The sequence below is a fragment of the Sminthopsis crassicaudata genome, chromosome 3, assembly GCF_048593235.1.
Source record: "Sminthopsis crassicaudata isolate SCR6 chromosome 3, ASM4859323v1, whole genome shotgun sequence".
Taxonomy (NCBI): Eukaryota; Metazoa; Chordata; class Mammalia; order Dasyuromorphia; family Dasyuridae; genus Sminthopsis; species Sminthopsis crassicaudata.
In genome coordinates, this window is record NC_133619.1 from 300,004,539 (window position 1) to 300,021,731 (window position 17,193).

Sequence of the window (17,193 nt, forward strand, 5' to 3'; positions counted from 1 at the left end):
GGACAGAAGGGGAGAGACACACATCAAATATTAACTATCTGGACTTTTTTATTATTATTATCATAGGAGCGACAATACAAAGATTGATTTGGTGGTCAGTACGGTCTCCAGCACCTCAGAGAAGGACCTCTCAGACAGGAGCAATGACATTGGTAAGTAAGGACAATTTTATAGTTTTTCAAAGTTATAAATAACTTTGGAGCACTTGGCTTGCTGTAATCTGCTATTCCAGGCAGTATAACTGCATAGGAAGTAATATGGCAAGATTAATGATACTTTCTTGATTTTGTCCAATTTTGTGAAGAAAGGAAATGAGAGTGGTTTCCACATTTAAATAACATTATTACTTTTTTTTTTTAAACTTAATCTGGTTTTAGATTTCTGAGTTTATTTTGTTTTATATCTGATGAAAGTTGGCAACAACCTTTTTTTTTTTTTTTTTAAGTTAAATACTATCATGAACCTTCAAATTTTGTGTTAGAAAATGATGCAGAGTAAAGAAGTTTGGTCCTATCATAGGTAGATAGATACCAGTCTTCTTGAATTAATGAGTTACTCAAGGTCTTTTATAATCCTGGAATCAAGAAATCATATGATTAACATGAAAGTAGTTCATATTTTATCTCTATAATTGAAGAGATTCAAAACTTAGTAAATATTTTGGGAAGAGGAGAAGAAAATAATACTTCCAATTGCCATTTTAAAAGCAGAAGGATATGATTTGTGTTATAGCTTTCTTAGGAAACCTGGTTTTAGGGACCAATTTTACATGGAAACTTTTCAGGGTCATCTGCTCCAGACACTCAATAAACACATACCTTGTAGCCTAATGGACTTTGTAAAAGGTAGAAGCATTCCGTGCTCTAAATATTATTTCCTTACTATTCCTTATTCTTGTGTGCTTCCTTCTAGAATCTATCTTTTCATGTATTAAGTAACAGGCTTAGGAGCTAATATTGAGGGATGCTGAATATCAAGGTATAGAATTGAGTTGACAGGGAAAACATTAAGCAGAACTAAATTTTTTACCTTTGTATGTGGAAAAATGCTTGTTGTGGGATCTTACTGGTTACTAGAATTTCAGTATATGGCTGCGTTGAAAAGGAAGCATAAATGAAGACCTTAATAGACTTTTTTTTTTTAAATTTTTTTCCTGAGGCTGGGGTCAAGTGACTTGCCCAGGGTCACACAGCTAGAAAGTATTAAATGTCTGAGATCATTTTTGAACTCGGGTCCTCCTGAATTCAGGGCTGGAGCTTTATCCACTGCGCCACCTAGCTGCCCCCCTTAATAGACTTTTGATGAAAATGTTATTGTTTTAGTATGTTTGTCATGTTGAAATAAAGAAACAACATCATGTAGAGGATTTAGAGTAAAAAGGCTTGAGTTTCTTTCTTGCCTCTGATACATAAACTCTTGGAACCTCCATTTTCTCATCTAGAAAATAGGACTCAGAAATAGGACTCTACAAAATAGTCTCATGATGGAAAATATTATATATATATATCCAGATAAAGAACTGACATGTTTTGAATGCAGTTTGAAGCATACAATTTCCAATTAAAATTTTTTTCATGGTTTTTCCTTTTGTTTATTCTTTTACAATATAACTAATGTGGAAATGTTTTATGTGATTACACATATATTGTTTATATCAGATTGCTTGCCATCTTGAGGGGAAGGAAGGGAAGGAGAGAGAAAAAATTGGAACTTAAAATCTTATAAAAAACGAATGTTAGAAATTGTCTTTACTTGAAATTGGAAACAATGAAATATTATAAAATGAAAAAATTAAAATAGAGTTAGTACTAATTACACAACTGATCTCACAGATTCTTTGGTGTGGAAAGGGCATTACATTTTTGCATCTAGAGATGACTAGTCTCATGGATGTTTTTGGATTGGATTTGTGATTTCAGTTATTTTATTTTTATTTTTTTTTTCCTAGGGAAAGAGAACTCAAATGATAAACAAAGCATCAGATAGAAAGGCACACGTGTTTTATTCCCACTTGCCCTAGTAGAATTTAAACCCTTAAGGGCTTAGGTCTTTTTATTTGCTTACTTTATCTTTGTATCTCTAATGTTTTCCACATAATGGTTAATTATTGAATTGGATTAGATGAAAATATAAAAGGAATGAAGATGACCAGTTTGTTTCTGTGTTTTGGAGAGGGGATAAATCTGGTTTTAAACCAGAATTTGAGGTGGTGATGAGGGAAAATGTCCGTTTCACAATTGAAGTTATGAAATGAGAATTCAGAAGAAAAAGGTCAGGATAGGAGATGTAAATTTGGGGGAGTCATTTCATAACCTTGATAAGTAAAAACCTTTAAAATGGATGAAATCCTTGAAAGACAGTGAATCAATTAAAAACAAACAAACAAACAAACAAAAACCTGATGTCTTGCCCATAGAAAATACCCATATAAGGGAAGGGCAGTTCCCCTGATTTCCCATCAATTTCAGTATATTTCTTGGTTACAAAAGAACACTTTTTGATTGAAGCAACCCTCAGAACCCACTGTGAACAGGGCCTGTACACCTTGAAATAATCAAAGCCATTGTATGAGATCCATAGCCGGATAATATAATAAGCAATTTGAATAAAAGAAAAATCAGTTTCAGAAATAAAGGATCTGGATTTCAGAGATTGAGGGAAGCATGGCATTTCTGGTACAGCTTTGAAGAACAAAGGGAGGATTGAGCTGTGACAGAAAAGAAAGAAATCTAGGGGAGTCATTGGTTCTATCAGCATCTTAGAGCAAAGGACCTAAACTGAGGAAAGTTCCAAGAAAAGCTCAACCTTTTCCCTCATCTTTCCTCAAATATTTGTCTAACCACAGACATTCTAATATAATCCACTGTTTCCTTACCCAAACATTTCCAGTAAACTAAATTTTGCCTCAGGTTGCAAAGAGACCAAGGATTAATTAGTAATAAATCATAAATGTTAGGTTGGGTAATAAATCTAATCTCTGCTTAGGGCTTAGGAATTTTCCTATCTTGGGGGTCAGAACCATTATGACTAAATTCAGAACTTTTCATTTTAAATTTAAAAAATCTTAAAACTAAAGAGAAGGGAACCAAGTATGTGGTTGAGGGCCATTGTATTGCCCCTTAGGCTCAAAATCGCTAATTATTATAATGGCTAATTTTATGTAACAGATAAAGTAATTTAGATAATGTAGTACATAGAGTGCCTGGCCTGGAATTAAGAAGCCCTGAGTACAAAACTGACTACAGCCAGTTACTTACTAGTAACTTACTAGTTTTATATAACTGGACAAATCTCTCTCTCTCTCTCTTTTTTTTTAAATTAATTTTATAATTATATATTTTTTGACAGTACATATGCATGAGTATTTTTTTTCTTACAACAATATCCCTTGTATTCATTTTTCCAAATTTTCCCTTCCTTCCCTCTACTCCCTTCCCTTGATGACAGGTAATCCCATACATTTTACATGTGTTACAGTATAACCTAGATACAATATATGTGTGTAAATCCCATTTTCTTGCTGCACATTAAGAATTGGATTCCGAAGGTATAAGTAACCTGGGTAGATAGACGGTAGTGCTAACAATTTACATTCACTTCCCAGTGTTCCTTCACTGAATGTAGCTACCTCTGTCCATCATTGATCAACTGGAAGTGAGTTGAATCTTCTTTATGTTGAAGATTTCCACTTCCATCAGAATACGTCTTCATACAACATTGTTATTGAAGTGTATAGTGATCTCCTGGTTTAGACAAATCTCTTAACCTCTTTCTGCCTTGGTTCCTCAACTATAGAATGGAGATCATAATAGCACCTGCTTCCCAAGGTATGAGATAATAATAAATAGTAAATAGCAAATGAGATAATAATTGTATGGTTTTTAGTACAGGCCATGGCACATAATTGGTGCTTAATATATGCTTGATTCCTTCTTTCCTTCCATATTAAAGAGCAAAAAGGAGAAAAGGTTATAGAAAAAGATAGGTCACAGGTAGGAAAACCATGCTTTGTAGACCAAAGAAGGTGCGAGCATCAAGAAAAAGGTATGGAGTTAACAGTGTCAAATAGAGCAAAGAAATCAAGAATGAGGATAACTCCAAAGGTGATATTTTCAGTATTGTTTTTTTGTTTGTTTGTTTTATACTTTTGGCATTTGTTTGTTGCTTTGGATCCCCGGGGGAAATTATTATTTTAGAGTAGGGATCACTATAATTTTGTTTGTTTTTCAAAATTAGTTTTAATATATATTTTTTGTTTTTTATGGCATCACAATTTCCCTTGTATGTTTCTCCTCCCTTTCCCAAAGAGTCATATAATATTTTCTTTTTTAAAATAATAGCTTTTTATTTTGTAAATAGAAGCAAAGATAGTGTTCAACATTCACCCTTACAAAATTTTGTATTCCAAATTTTTCTCCCTATCTTCTTCCCACCTCCTTCCTAGACAGCAAATAATCCAATATAGATTAAATATGTGCAATTCTTCTAAACATTTATACAACTAATAATATTTTCAAAAGACAAAAAAGAAAAAGAGCACATCTGCACAGTTGTTCAATACACAGAAAATATTTGGTAATATGGGCAATGTGCCACACTTTTGGACCTCTCACCTCTACAAAGGGGTGGATTTGGGGTATCTTCTATCTTTTTATGTTTTGCTGCATGAATTTTTATATATTTTTGTGTGGTGTTATTACCATTAATATTATTGTAGTTATTGTGTATATTATTTTCTTGCCTCTTCCTATGTCACTTTGCATCAGTTTATATAGATTTTTTTCATGCTCTGTATTCAATCATATTCATTATTTCTTACACCATAGTAATATTCCATCACATTCATGTACCACTTTTTGTTTATTTTCTAATCATTTGGCATCTACATTGTTTCCCACTCTTTGCTATCACAAAAAAAAAATGCTACTATGAATTTTTTGTAGTATATGGAGACTTTTTTTCCTCATCAGTGGCCTCTTTGGGAGGAGGGAATTATTTATGAAAATTAAATATTCTGAAAAGTAGTTCAGATATTTGAAACAATTCAGAGATACTGAATAGACTGTTAATAGGGACAAGGACTACCCCTATGGTTTGACTGATACTGAAAACTACCAGGTCAGGAAATGCTTTTTCTACCAGTGCAAGTCAGCACTTTCCCTTTTTTTTAGACAATTGCCCAAGGTGTCACTGTAGGTATGAGAGGCAGGTCTTGAATTCAGATATTCCTGCTTCTTAGACTGGCCCTCTAAACTACTTGTGCTGGCTTTCTTTGACCTACTGACTCTTAGAATAATGATGCATTCTTTTATTAAAAAGCCACTAATGCCATCATTGTCAGCTCTAAATAAAACTACTTCTTTTAGTAAAGCTATCCTAAGAGAATTATCATATGAAATTGTAGAAAATTGCTATTTCAGATCAAATGTAGGCAGCCAAAAAAGAATTCTAGCTCCTAGTTAGAAGGAAAATCACTTAGTCTTAAAAGTAAGTTGACATTTTCTGATTTTAGCAGACTTGAAGCATTTATTATCTCTTGGTGTGAAGTTGTATTTTGCTTGACAAGATAGAAAGCAAAGAAGGTCTCAGGTGGGGACAGGGAATGAATGGAAATGCATATTAAATTGCTCATCTCTCCATAGTAAAGGAAACGCTTTTGGTCAGATTGAATAGGAGTGAGTTGAATAACATAACATTTGCTTTTATGATGCCTAAATTTTAATAATTATTACTTAGAAGGATTTATTATTCCAATTCAACCTCACTGAATTCTATAATTATTCTCTTATCAGCAAGCAAGAAGTAACCTTTCAAAATATGGCATCTTGGTTTGATTTAATAAATTCGAGAAAAGCTGTGATTCTTTCCTCATCACCTCTTACAGCTTTTTTTGCATTCTTTTAGCTTAGTGATTTCTTTCTTTTCCTTTCTATTCACATCTCATCAAGTTCTCTACCTCCATCCCTTTACCATGGGTAACTCTTCCTCATCACTAAATAAGGGTAAGGATTTTTTCCCATGTCTTTTTGAGGCTTGTCAAAAGTAGTCTGCCTTTTTTTCTTTTGAAACCACACTTTAATAACCCATCTTGGTACCCACATGTGACCTGCTATGAAAATAAATGGATTTGCACTGTGGAACAGCTTTCCTTTCTAACTACATGTCTGCCTCAGACTTCTAAGGAATGTGTCTGGCTTGGGGCCTGTTTATTTATTAGTGCCAAGGGATTTAATCACTTTGATCTGTTTTGTAGAAATAGCACTGAGCTAATTGTGTTAATACTTATAACTGAATTTGAAGCCCCCCCAGATTAAAAAAAATACACATTAATTTATTAATTCAAAGGGAAAAAGCTAGAAATACTAATGGATCTTTATAAGATTGTCACATTTTTGAAAAAGTCTATATAGATGTCAAATTTTTATAAACAGATTCATATTTTAAATGCACTGAGAAAAATTTATCTTTAACCTCTGATGAGCTATTTGTGATACAGATTTTTCTCATTTATGCATTGAGTACATTTTAATTTTTGAATTCATATTTTCTTAAGTCAAGATAGACCCATTTATTGGTTTAGTGTATTCTGTCTGGGACCAGTTTTTTGGTTCCATTTTAAAGTACAATCTTTAAATAAGTTCTTGTAAGGAGTTCTTGCCTTTACTTACTTAATGTTAATAGAATTATTCTTCTCTGTTCGTGTAGACTGAATATTGTATCATATACCAGGTTCAGGTATGTCAGAACCACATTAGGTTCCAACTACAGATTAAAATGTGACCTACAAAATGGAATTCAGTATTCCCTATTGCTACATTAGCCGCTCTTTCTTGTAAGAACAAACCCCCCTGGGCATGAATTTATAAGAAGATTGGAGAACCAAAAAAGAAGGCAAATATTTGTAATAAATCAAAGGGATTAATTTTTCAGAAGCCCCATGGTGGCCTAATTATTAAATGAATTTTGAACTCTATCCATAAAATATATGCATCACTTTATATAATAAACTATAATTGAAAAAGTATGAAAGTCAAATTATATTTAAAATATGTGAAAGCATTTTTTATTATTCTTACAGTAAATTGAAGAAATCATACCCTAATTTATGTGTGCTTCTTAATACTAATCTAGGCAAATACATAGTTGTGTCATTTTCATGAACTTCTTTTCTTTCTCTACAAAGCCATAATTCTTCTGAAGTTCTCATTTTCAACAAGGATCATTCAGTCAGGAAGCATTTATTAAGCACTTATTATGTGCCAGATACCATGTTAATCAGTGGGAATACAAAAAATACGGTCCCTGCCCTTTAGAAGCTCACATCCAAATGGGAGAGGCAACATGCAAAAAATTGTATACACAAGCTTTATGGGGCACGAATTATCTTATGATATCAATGATTATCTTAGACGGAAGACTCTAGCAACGGGAATTGAAGGACAGGATTGGGGACCCTGGAAAGGCATCCCTCCTGCAGAAGGTAGAATTTAAGCTGAGTCTTGAAAAGAAGCTAGGATAGTCACAAAGTAGAGTTGAAAAGGGAGAGAGCATCCCACGAACAAGGGACAGCCAGTGGAAAGGATACCTATTCTTTAGATCTCCCAGAATTGCAACCTGGTCATTGTCCTCATTCTACTTATTTTCCCTAATCCCACTTGGCCAATCAGTTGTCAAATCTTGCTTTTTAGACTTCTCTTATAATTATCCCACCTCATTGGTCAATAAATAATTAAATTTTTACTTAGTTCCTGATTGCACAAAGGAATTTATAGTCTTACGGAGAAAGACAACACATAAAATCAAGCTGAAAAGCTGGGATGGGGAAGCTAATGTAAGCTCAGAATGCAGAACTCAGCCACTCAGAGCCTTATCACCTCTTGCCTAGGAAGGTCAAAGAGAAATTTTTTCTCAGTGGTAAAAGTAAGGCTATATGTAGATAATACAGAGAAGCCATTAGTGGGGGGAGAGATTGAAGATGCACATGGGAAATCAAAGATTAGGTAATTACCAAGCTCCCAGAGTTATGTGCCCACTTGGGTAGCAGATATATGATAAAGTATCAGATTTAAGTTTTGTGTTATATTCTCCCCTTTCCCTCTCCTATAATCCCCTCCCATTGTTTTTATTCCCTATCAATTAGTGATTGTTAAAACATGTTGACAGATTACTTTAGAGCTACTAAAATTGGCTTCTTTAAGCAAAAAACAAAAAACCCTTTTGATGTATTTAAAGTATTTAACTTCTACAAAAGATTATCAATAGGGAATTTTCACTATAGCTCTCCTCACATTTTACAATGCTTTCCACTCCTGGAAAACATATAAGTTGCAATGATGTAATTCCAGCCTGATTTTCCAGTAGACACAATCATTTAATTGTATTTAGGCTTGTGACCAATAGCCAGTTTCCAAACTTTTTAAAGAAATGATGGCAAATGCCATATTTAATCAACTACAAATGACATATCCATCTGTCATACAGTATAAAGTTTTGTTTAATATATATATATATATGGAAATATTTTTTGCAGGACTTGATATGTATAATTGATGGCAAGTTACTTTTTCAAGAGGTGGGAAGAATGGGAGGGAAGAAGAGAATATGGAACTTAAATTTTAAAAGAAGAATGTTAAAAATTTTTACATATAATTGAGAGATATTATTATTTATTTATATTATACATATATATTATATATACCTATACATAAATTCAAAATATAAATAGAAAATATATAAAGTATATAAGAGGACACAGTGAATAGAATGCCAGGCCTAAATTTAGGAAAATTCATCTTCCTGAGTTCAAATCTGGCCTCAGGCATTTAGTAGCTGTGCCACCCTGAAGAAGTTGCTTAACCCTAATTACTTCATCTATAAAATAAGTTGGAAAAGGAAATGGCAAACCTCTTCAATATCTTTGCCAAATGGGGTCATGAAGATGTGGACATGACTGTAAAACGACTGAACGAAAACATTATATATAACCCATATATGCATAACTAAATAGTAACATGAAATTTGATTTACTATGATATAGTAATATAATATTCAGTATTATAATTACTACTTTTTTCTGTAACATATATAAATAGCAATTGTTTCTATTATGGCCAGAAAACCTGAGAGTCTTCCTTTGATTTTTTTTTTTTTCTGACTAAGCACAGTAAGTCATTCTCTGTTTCATCACATAGGCTTAATCATTGGCTTTATTTACATCATCGCAACTTATGTTTTCCAGGAACGGAAAGCATTGTAAAATATAAGGACTGCCTATAGTCAAAATTCCCTATCATGCACTTTTTTGTAGAAATTAAATACTTTATATTTTTGCTTAAAGAAACCAAATTTTAGTAGCTCTAAAGTAATGACTGTGTTTCAGCAATCACTAATTAATTGTTAAGGAATAAAAACAATGGGAGAAGATTGTAAACTAAGGAAAGGGGAGAACACAACATTAAATTTCAGGAGATCTGATACCTTATCATCTTTCTGCTACCCAAGTGGGCGTGTAACTCTGGGATGCTTGGTAATTACCTAATCTTTGATTTCACCTAATGACATAGGAGTTGTTAAAGACCCCAGCTTAAAAAGGCTGAGGTCTCCCACTGCATCCGGGCCAGCTCCAGTGGTCCTGATCTATATCTTGCCACTGGATGCCGATGGCTCTGGAGGGGAATATGAGGTTGGGGACTTTGCACAGCCCAACTCATTTACATCCATTTCACTTGCATGTCATGGCTCACCCTCCCTGATTCATGGTCTTCTTGGAGTAGGAAGAACAAACAATAGCCATCAGAAGGCGAAGGAACACAGCCTTTTCCTCCTGACACTTCTACCTCCCTGCTGTTGGCTTTCATCACTTTACATATGAACCATTGCTATAACTGCTGGTGGGTCTCCCTGCCTTTTCCGCTGGGCTGTCACAATAGTCCCTAATTCAGACAACTAATCCTGTCACTCCTTGAGGTTCTCCCTTCCCAAATCAGTAAACTCCAGAAGTTCCTTGGAACTCTGTTAATTTTCAAAACCCTTCCCAACATCATCTATTCCAGCCTTTCCAGTTTTCTTACACCTTACTCCTCACCACATACCCTTCAATCTAATTATTACAATCCTCTTGCTGTTTTTCAAGCAAAACACTCCAACTCTGGACAGTTTCACCATGTTCACATGGAAATCCCCTGCTTCTCATCTGTCCCTCCTAACGACAGCAGGGTAGCTCAGTTCTGGGGCTGGGGTCTAGAAACCTAAGTTCAAATACAGCTTAAGACTTAGAGCTGGGTATCCCTGGACAAGGCTTATAAAAACAACAATAACACCCACCTCCTAGGATTATTGTGAGAATCAAATGGTTAGATAATATTTATAAAGGTCCTGACACATAGTAGATGATTAATAAGGAATTGTTTCCTTCTACCTTCTTCCTGGCTTTCTTCCAGTCCCAGATAAAATCCCATATCCTTTAGAAGCCTTTTTTGATCTCTGTTAATTACTAATTACTTCCCACTGTTGATTATCTGTCATTTTTCCTGTATTTATTTTATTTGTGCAGGATTGTTTTCCTCTTGGCTCCACCAGTAAACTGTGAGCTCATTGAAAAATAGAGACTTTTACCTTTTCTTTCTATTCCCAACACTTAATACTGTATTTGGCATGTAGTCGGGGTTTAATAAATGTTTCCTTGAGTATCTGACTAGACTGAACATCTTTATGATGGTCATAGAACTCATAAGGGCTTTTTTCAGGGAGATTTGGACAGTATTTTTGAGAATACTTTTTTGTGAAGATTTACAAGTTCCAAAGGCTATTCTAGAAAAGATCCAAGGAAAAATTGCCAGTGGAAATAAGTATAAATCTATCTCTCTCTATTATCTCAAAATAGCAACAAATATATCAGAATAAAAGAACAATCAAAATAGGTGGAAACCCTCTGAGTAATGAAAAGCTGAAGAAATGAAATTGAAGAAATGTGTTAAGCCCACATTCAAAAAATTCCCCAGGGAAAGGGGTAATTATTATTAAAGGATAAAGAAAGGAAATATCTCCAGCAAGAAAGACCAGTTCAACAAAAAGAGCCCGCTCTCTCCAAGAAACAAAACTGAATCTGTGTGAGAACCTTTCAAGTAGTTAATAACCTCATTAAGAAGAAAAAAGGGAAACCAGAAGATCTGGCATCTGTAAAGATGGAATTAAAATCATTGAAGGAAAAAATAAGAAATGAAACAATAATTTGACAGCTTTTAATAATCTAAATAAACCACTGGCTATATTCTCTGAAGAAATTTCTGAATCCAGTGAAAGACAAAAATGAAGACGTAGCAAAGCAAATATATATATATATGTATATGTATATATATATATATATGCATATATATGTGTATATATATATATATAATTTTTCCTTTCTTTTTTTTTTAATTTAAGTACTACTGGGAGAAGATATGAGATGCTAGAAAGTGAAGATAACAGCTAAAAGATAATTTGATAAAATATATGAGAATTATTAATCTACCACAAATATATGAAAAAAAACAAATAAATGCCATTGTTTAGGAAATTAATAAGAAAATTCAAGCATGTTGAAAATGAGCAAAGAGATCAACAGAGAAATACTGAAAACTTTTATTCTAAAATCAGCAAGGGTGTCCTTTAAATATATATACATAATAATGTTGCAAAACAGTGAAAAAATATGTAATGGCAAAACTAAATTTCAAATTATGAGATTATCCAGTGATTATCAAAACTTTTATGTTACTGAATAAGACATGATTCAGTGGAATTGAATTGGAATGGAATTCTAAATCTAAAGGATTTAGAAGCCAGTGTCTACAGTAGGTGTTCTTAACCTTTTTTGGGGTCATGGTCATGGTCCCCTTGGACAAAACCAATTGCTCCACCTTACCTACCCTCCATCATAATTTTGTTTTAATTCGTAAGTGGAAGAAATGCTAAATTTCAGTTAGAGATTAGTGAGTATCAGAATATACTTTTTTTTTTTTTATCTAAATTGATGAATCCCCTTGAGGCTAACCCTGGATCTGATCTCTTGGGAAATTAGGGGCCAGGCTATGGACCTCAAATTAAAAACTCTTGATTTTCGGTGAACTCTACTGTTGGAGAAATCCAAAAGCACATATTCTCAGGGAAGGAATCCACTATAAAATAAAAATTCTTGGGCAATCTGGATGTGGTTTGGTGGAAAATGGATAAAAGTTCTAAATATCATAAATCATACCATATGAAATTAAAGGAGAATGGAAGGTGATATCTTTTACAACTATGGACTACATAAAAATTCTTAACTAGTTATAATATAGAGGAAATTTTAGAGACATAGATTATTTTAATTAATACATATATTTATTCAAAATATGACACAAATTTATTTAAAATAAAGCTTTTGCAATAAATATTTCTACTAGAAGTCTGAACTATAAAATCAATAAGAAATTGAATAGAAGCTTTAAGCAAGCAACTAAAAGTTTTCATAATTGATAATAGTCAGAAAAGTATAAAATTGAATAACTAAAATGGCAGTTCTCAAACTCTTTGGTCTCAGGAACTCTTTATACTCTTAAAAATTCTTGAGGATCTTAGAGGGTTTTTGTTTATGTAGGTTATATAGAAATTTAAAACTGATTAATTTTTCAAATATTAGTTCATTTATATAACAGTATCTCATATTAATATGACATTCCAGTGAAAAATAACTTCTCAAACATAAAAAAATGGGAATAGTTTCATTGTTTAATATATTTTTGTAAATCTCTTTAGTGTCTGCCTTAATAGTAGATAGCTGGATTCTCATATCTACATCAGCCTTCAGTTTGTTGTGATATGTTATTGTGAATAAAATCCTGGGCTTCCAGTCAGAAAAAATCTTGAGTGCTTATCTGGTCTCACACTCTGATTAGCTGTGTAGTGATCCTAGGCAAGTAACTTAACCTCAATTTGCCTCAATTTCTTCATCTGTAAAATGTGGATAATTATAGCACTTACCTTCCAGGATTGTTGTGTGACAAATGAAATAATATTTGTAAAGTAATTTTAAATTATTTTATTAGCATGTATATCATTATATTATTATATAATATATTACTTATAATAAGAGCTATATGTGTTAGATTTTTTTTCTTTTTTTAAATTATAAAAATCTGGTCTCACTTGGAAAAGGGAAGAGTATTTTATAGGTAAATAGCATCATAGTATGATTATAAAATTGTTTTTCACTTTTTTGGAATCCTTAAAAAGATCTTGAGGAACCAAGAGGTTTTTCAGATCACACTTTGAAAACTTTTACTCCAAAGTCGGGGTTCACAAACTAGTGACAGAACAGAATATAGAAACCATATTATTAAATAAAATAAAACTTTATTTTAAAATATCAATTTTTTCTTAGCTCATGGAATTGGCTATAGTTTTTTGATTCCTGCTATAGTGTATTACTTTATATATGTAAAATTAACAAAGATTGTAAAAGAAAGAAAAAAATCTGACTTAGTGAAATTGTAAAAGAAGACATGTTAATTGATTTCTGGTAGAGCTCTGAGTTGGTCCAGCCATTTTGGAAAACTTCGTGTACTTAAAATGAAGATACAAGTCTCACTAATAAGTTTCTATCTTGAAAAGGTTACTGAAGGAAGTAAAGACTTATTTGTATAAAATATGTTACAGGAGTACTATTTGTATTTCCTGGCCAGCTAAGCTGGCACAATGAATAGAATGCCAGGGCAGATGTCAGGAGGATTTGATTTCCAATATGGCCTCAGACATTTACTAACTATTTGATCGTGGGCAAATTTTTTAATCCTGTTATGTTCTTGCAAAAAATTAGGATTATATCCTAAATATTCCTTGCTTATTTAAATAGCGATCATCTGTAAAATCACCTAAATTTTTGTCTAATTTACTCAAATTTTGTACTATGTATTATTTCAAAGCATTAAAATACATTTTATTATCTTTCTTTTAAAGACCTCAAAATTCATTTCACTACTTTTTCACAATACTCAAAGATGTTTCCTGGGTTAGAAATTATGCTTTTAAAATGCATTTTATTTTATTTTATTTCTTATCCATCTTTATTTTGGAATATATAGTTCTTCATTTCCACATAACTATAGCAAAGAATTTTTTTTATTAAAGCTTTTTATTTACAAAACATATGCATGGGTAATTTTTCAACATTGACCCTTTTGAAACTTTCTGTTTCAACTTTTCCTCTCCTTCTCCCCACCCCCTCCCCTAGCTGGGAGGTAGTCCAATACATGTTAAATATGTTAAAATATATGTTAAAAAACAATTGAGCAAAACTAGCTAAAACATTGGTGAAGTCTTGACTATAAGAACACTGCACCACACTCCCTGTTCCTTCCTAAAGAAGGGAAAGGGACTATTTTGTTTCTAAAAAGATGGAAATACTATTTTTGCAATCTCCCATACACCTCTATCCATGCACAATTTTTATTTTAATTTTTGCATCTAAAAAAGATTAGGATCATTTTCAGCTTCACACTTACTCATAAGCAAAGTATTTGTGACATTTCTGACTAATAATAAATACAATAACTAGTATTTATATAGTACCTATGATGTGCCACTCATTGTGCCAAACATTTCACAAATATTATGCCATTTGATTTTCACAACAAACATGGGAGATAGATGCTGTTATTATTCCTTTTTTACAGATGAGAAAAACTGAGGCAAACAGAAGTTAAATCACCTGGCCAGGGTGATGCAGTTTGTTAAGTGTTTGAAGGTAATTTTTCCCCTGAGGCATTTGGGATTAAATGACTTGCCCAGGGTCACGCAGCTAGGAAGTGTTAAGTGTCTGAGATCAGATTTTAATTTGGGGTCTCCTGACTTCAGGGCTGGTGCTCTATCCACAAAGCTTGATTTGAACACAAGTTTTCTTGATTTCATGCCTGGAGCTTCATCTACTGGGCCATCTAGCTGCCTGAAGTAGTAAAAAATAATATAGGTCCGTTTATAGGTCTTTCTGCCATTTTTAACATAGGACAAAGAGATTTTTGCCCTTACTTTTATAACTGGTAATTAAAATGAAAGCTTTTGAACATAGTCCAGAATGTGATCATTTCTTTGTTTGCCCATAGAAATAATTAAGTGGGTGTCTGGAGGTCAACCAAGGGAGCCTCTTCCAGGAATCAGATAATGTCAGTTTGTACTCTCTGATTAATGTTGCTTTTCCATTACCCTGTGATCCCCTTTCATTTGAGAGAAAGGTGGTATTTCTTTATGATTTAACAAAAGTTCCTGGGATCAAAGTCTTTTTCATTTTCTCTACCTCAGAGGTATAGATCCAGAGATGAAACAAAACAAGTACTTTATTCAGCATTTTGTGGGATATTTGCATTCCCCAGATCAAAAAGGTTTGAGTTTCTTTTACTTTATCATGTCAACATGTTTGGGATGTTTTTAGCATTTAAAAGTTAAATATTGGGGGGAAAAAAGAATTTAAAGTACTTTTTAAAAACCCATAGAACTATTTTTTTAGGATAAGTTTTACTGTATCATCTAGAGCTAAATTGATCAATTTATATGCTAATTGCATATAAAAGCTGGAAGGGAGAGATTTATGTGTGTGCTCAGATGTCATTTGACTTTTATTTAGTTTGCAATGCCACCTTTACTCCCTTCAGCTGAAAGCATTAGGTAGAAGTGGCAAGGGGAGACCATTATTTACAGGTACCAAAAAACTTAGAAAGATAACTTAGCATCCCAGCAAAGATCTTCAACTTCCTTGGGAAATAGCATGTATTCTAACCAAATAGCTTGCCAACTCCAAAATTTCTTTAAAATTTTTCTAATAGTCATGGAGGTGCTATCCCTGCAGCTGCTTAGCCAAAAACTTGTTCCCTTCTGTAAAATTACTGCCTGAAATCTTCTTTCTATATATTCCCATCCATTCGGTTTAAGCGAGGAAGGAAAGAAATAAGTACTAGGGGAAAAGGTCAGTCGACCCCATCATAGAATAATTGGATCTAGTGGTGATTGCTAAGGTCGAGGTAGAACATAACAGACTAGCCTGAGTTTAGATCAACAGAAAGCCAGGTCACCTCAAGCAAATCATTTAACCTCTAATCTACTGTCAAGAGGGAAGAGAGCCAGGAGGAATTGGGGAGAGAGACACAGGTTTTAAAGAAAGTCAGATGTGGAAGCTGCTGCCATCTTGGGTGGAAAAGGAACTTTGATTTGCCGATCATAATAGATAACCAACATGTATGTGAAACTTTTAGATTTGCAAAGTGTCAAATAATGTCTTATTTGACTCTTACAACAACCCTGGGTGATAAGTAATGTAATTACCCAACCCCACACAGAGCCTTTTGCAGAAGAGGAAACCGAGACAGAGGTTAAATGACTTGCTCATAGTCACACAGCTAGTATGTCTATCTCTAAGGTCACATTAAAATTCAGATCTTTCTGATTTCTGTCCAACTCTCTATTGCTCTACCTAATTGCAAATCAACCTCTTGAAAAGGAGATAATATTCATTAATTCTCTCTCAACTGGTCTCCTGATTTATCTCTATCCTGGTAAAAGGATTGTAAACTAATACTTGATTATCTGTTTGTGTAAAATAGGCTCACCTTTGCCATAGATTGCACAGTGGTTAGAATTTTGGATTTAGAGAGTTTTGAGTTCAAATATAGCCTCAAACACTTACCAGCTGTTTGATCCTGGCCAAGTCATTTAAATTCACTGTTCTTCCAGTTTCTCTTCTGTAAAATGGGGATAGCAACAACAGGGTTGTAGTGAAGTTAAAAATTTGTAAAGAACTTTTCAAACCTTAAAGCACTCCATAAGTGTTAACTATTATTGTTAACATTTTCACAAATGCATTGTTCTTGAAATGTATGCTGCAGACTGCAAGTAATTATCCTAAGTGAAAAGAGGATTGATGCAGTAGCTCAATTCCCTGAATAAGGCACCTGAACTCTTGTCATGTAGATCTTGGGCATATTTGCCCAGGCCAGCTGGCAAGGCTTCCTTATTAGGTCAATCTCACTGTATTTTATTTAGATTTAATACACTTAATATTTTCTTCAAAAATGGGTTTGATAAAGTAACATAACTAACATTTATTAAGCAGCACCTACTATAGGTTACTTTCTGTGCTAAGCATGAGAGAATATAATGAAAGATAAGGGGGGGGGGAAGCAGCTT

The 17,193-nt window shown here is 33.2% G+C and overlaps 1 protein-coding gene across 1 annotated transcript in view; it reads left to right on the forward strand.

Moving 5' to 3' along the window:
• SH3KBP1 (SH3 domain containing kinase binding protein 1) overlaps positions 1-17,193 on the forward strand; it is a 445,745-nt gene that overhangs the window by 409,133 nt on the left and 19,419 nt on the right. Inside the window, 1 exon segment of the mRNA XM_074300969.1 lies at positions 67-152. Coding sequence (XP_074157070.1) covers positions 67-152 — 86 coding nt within the window.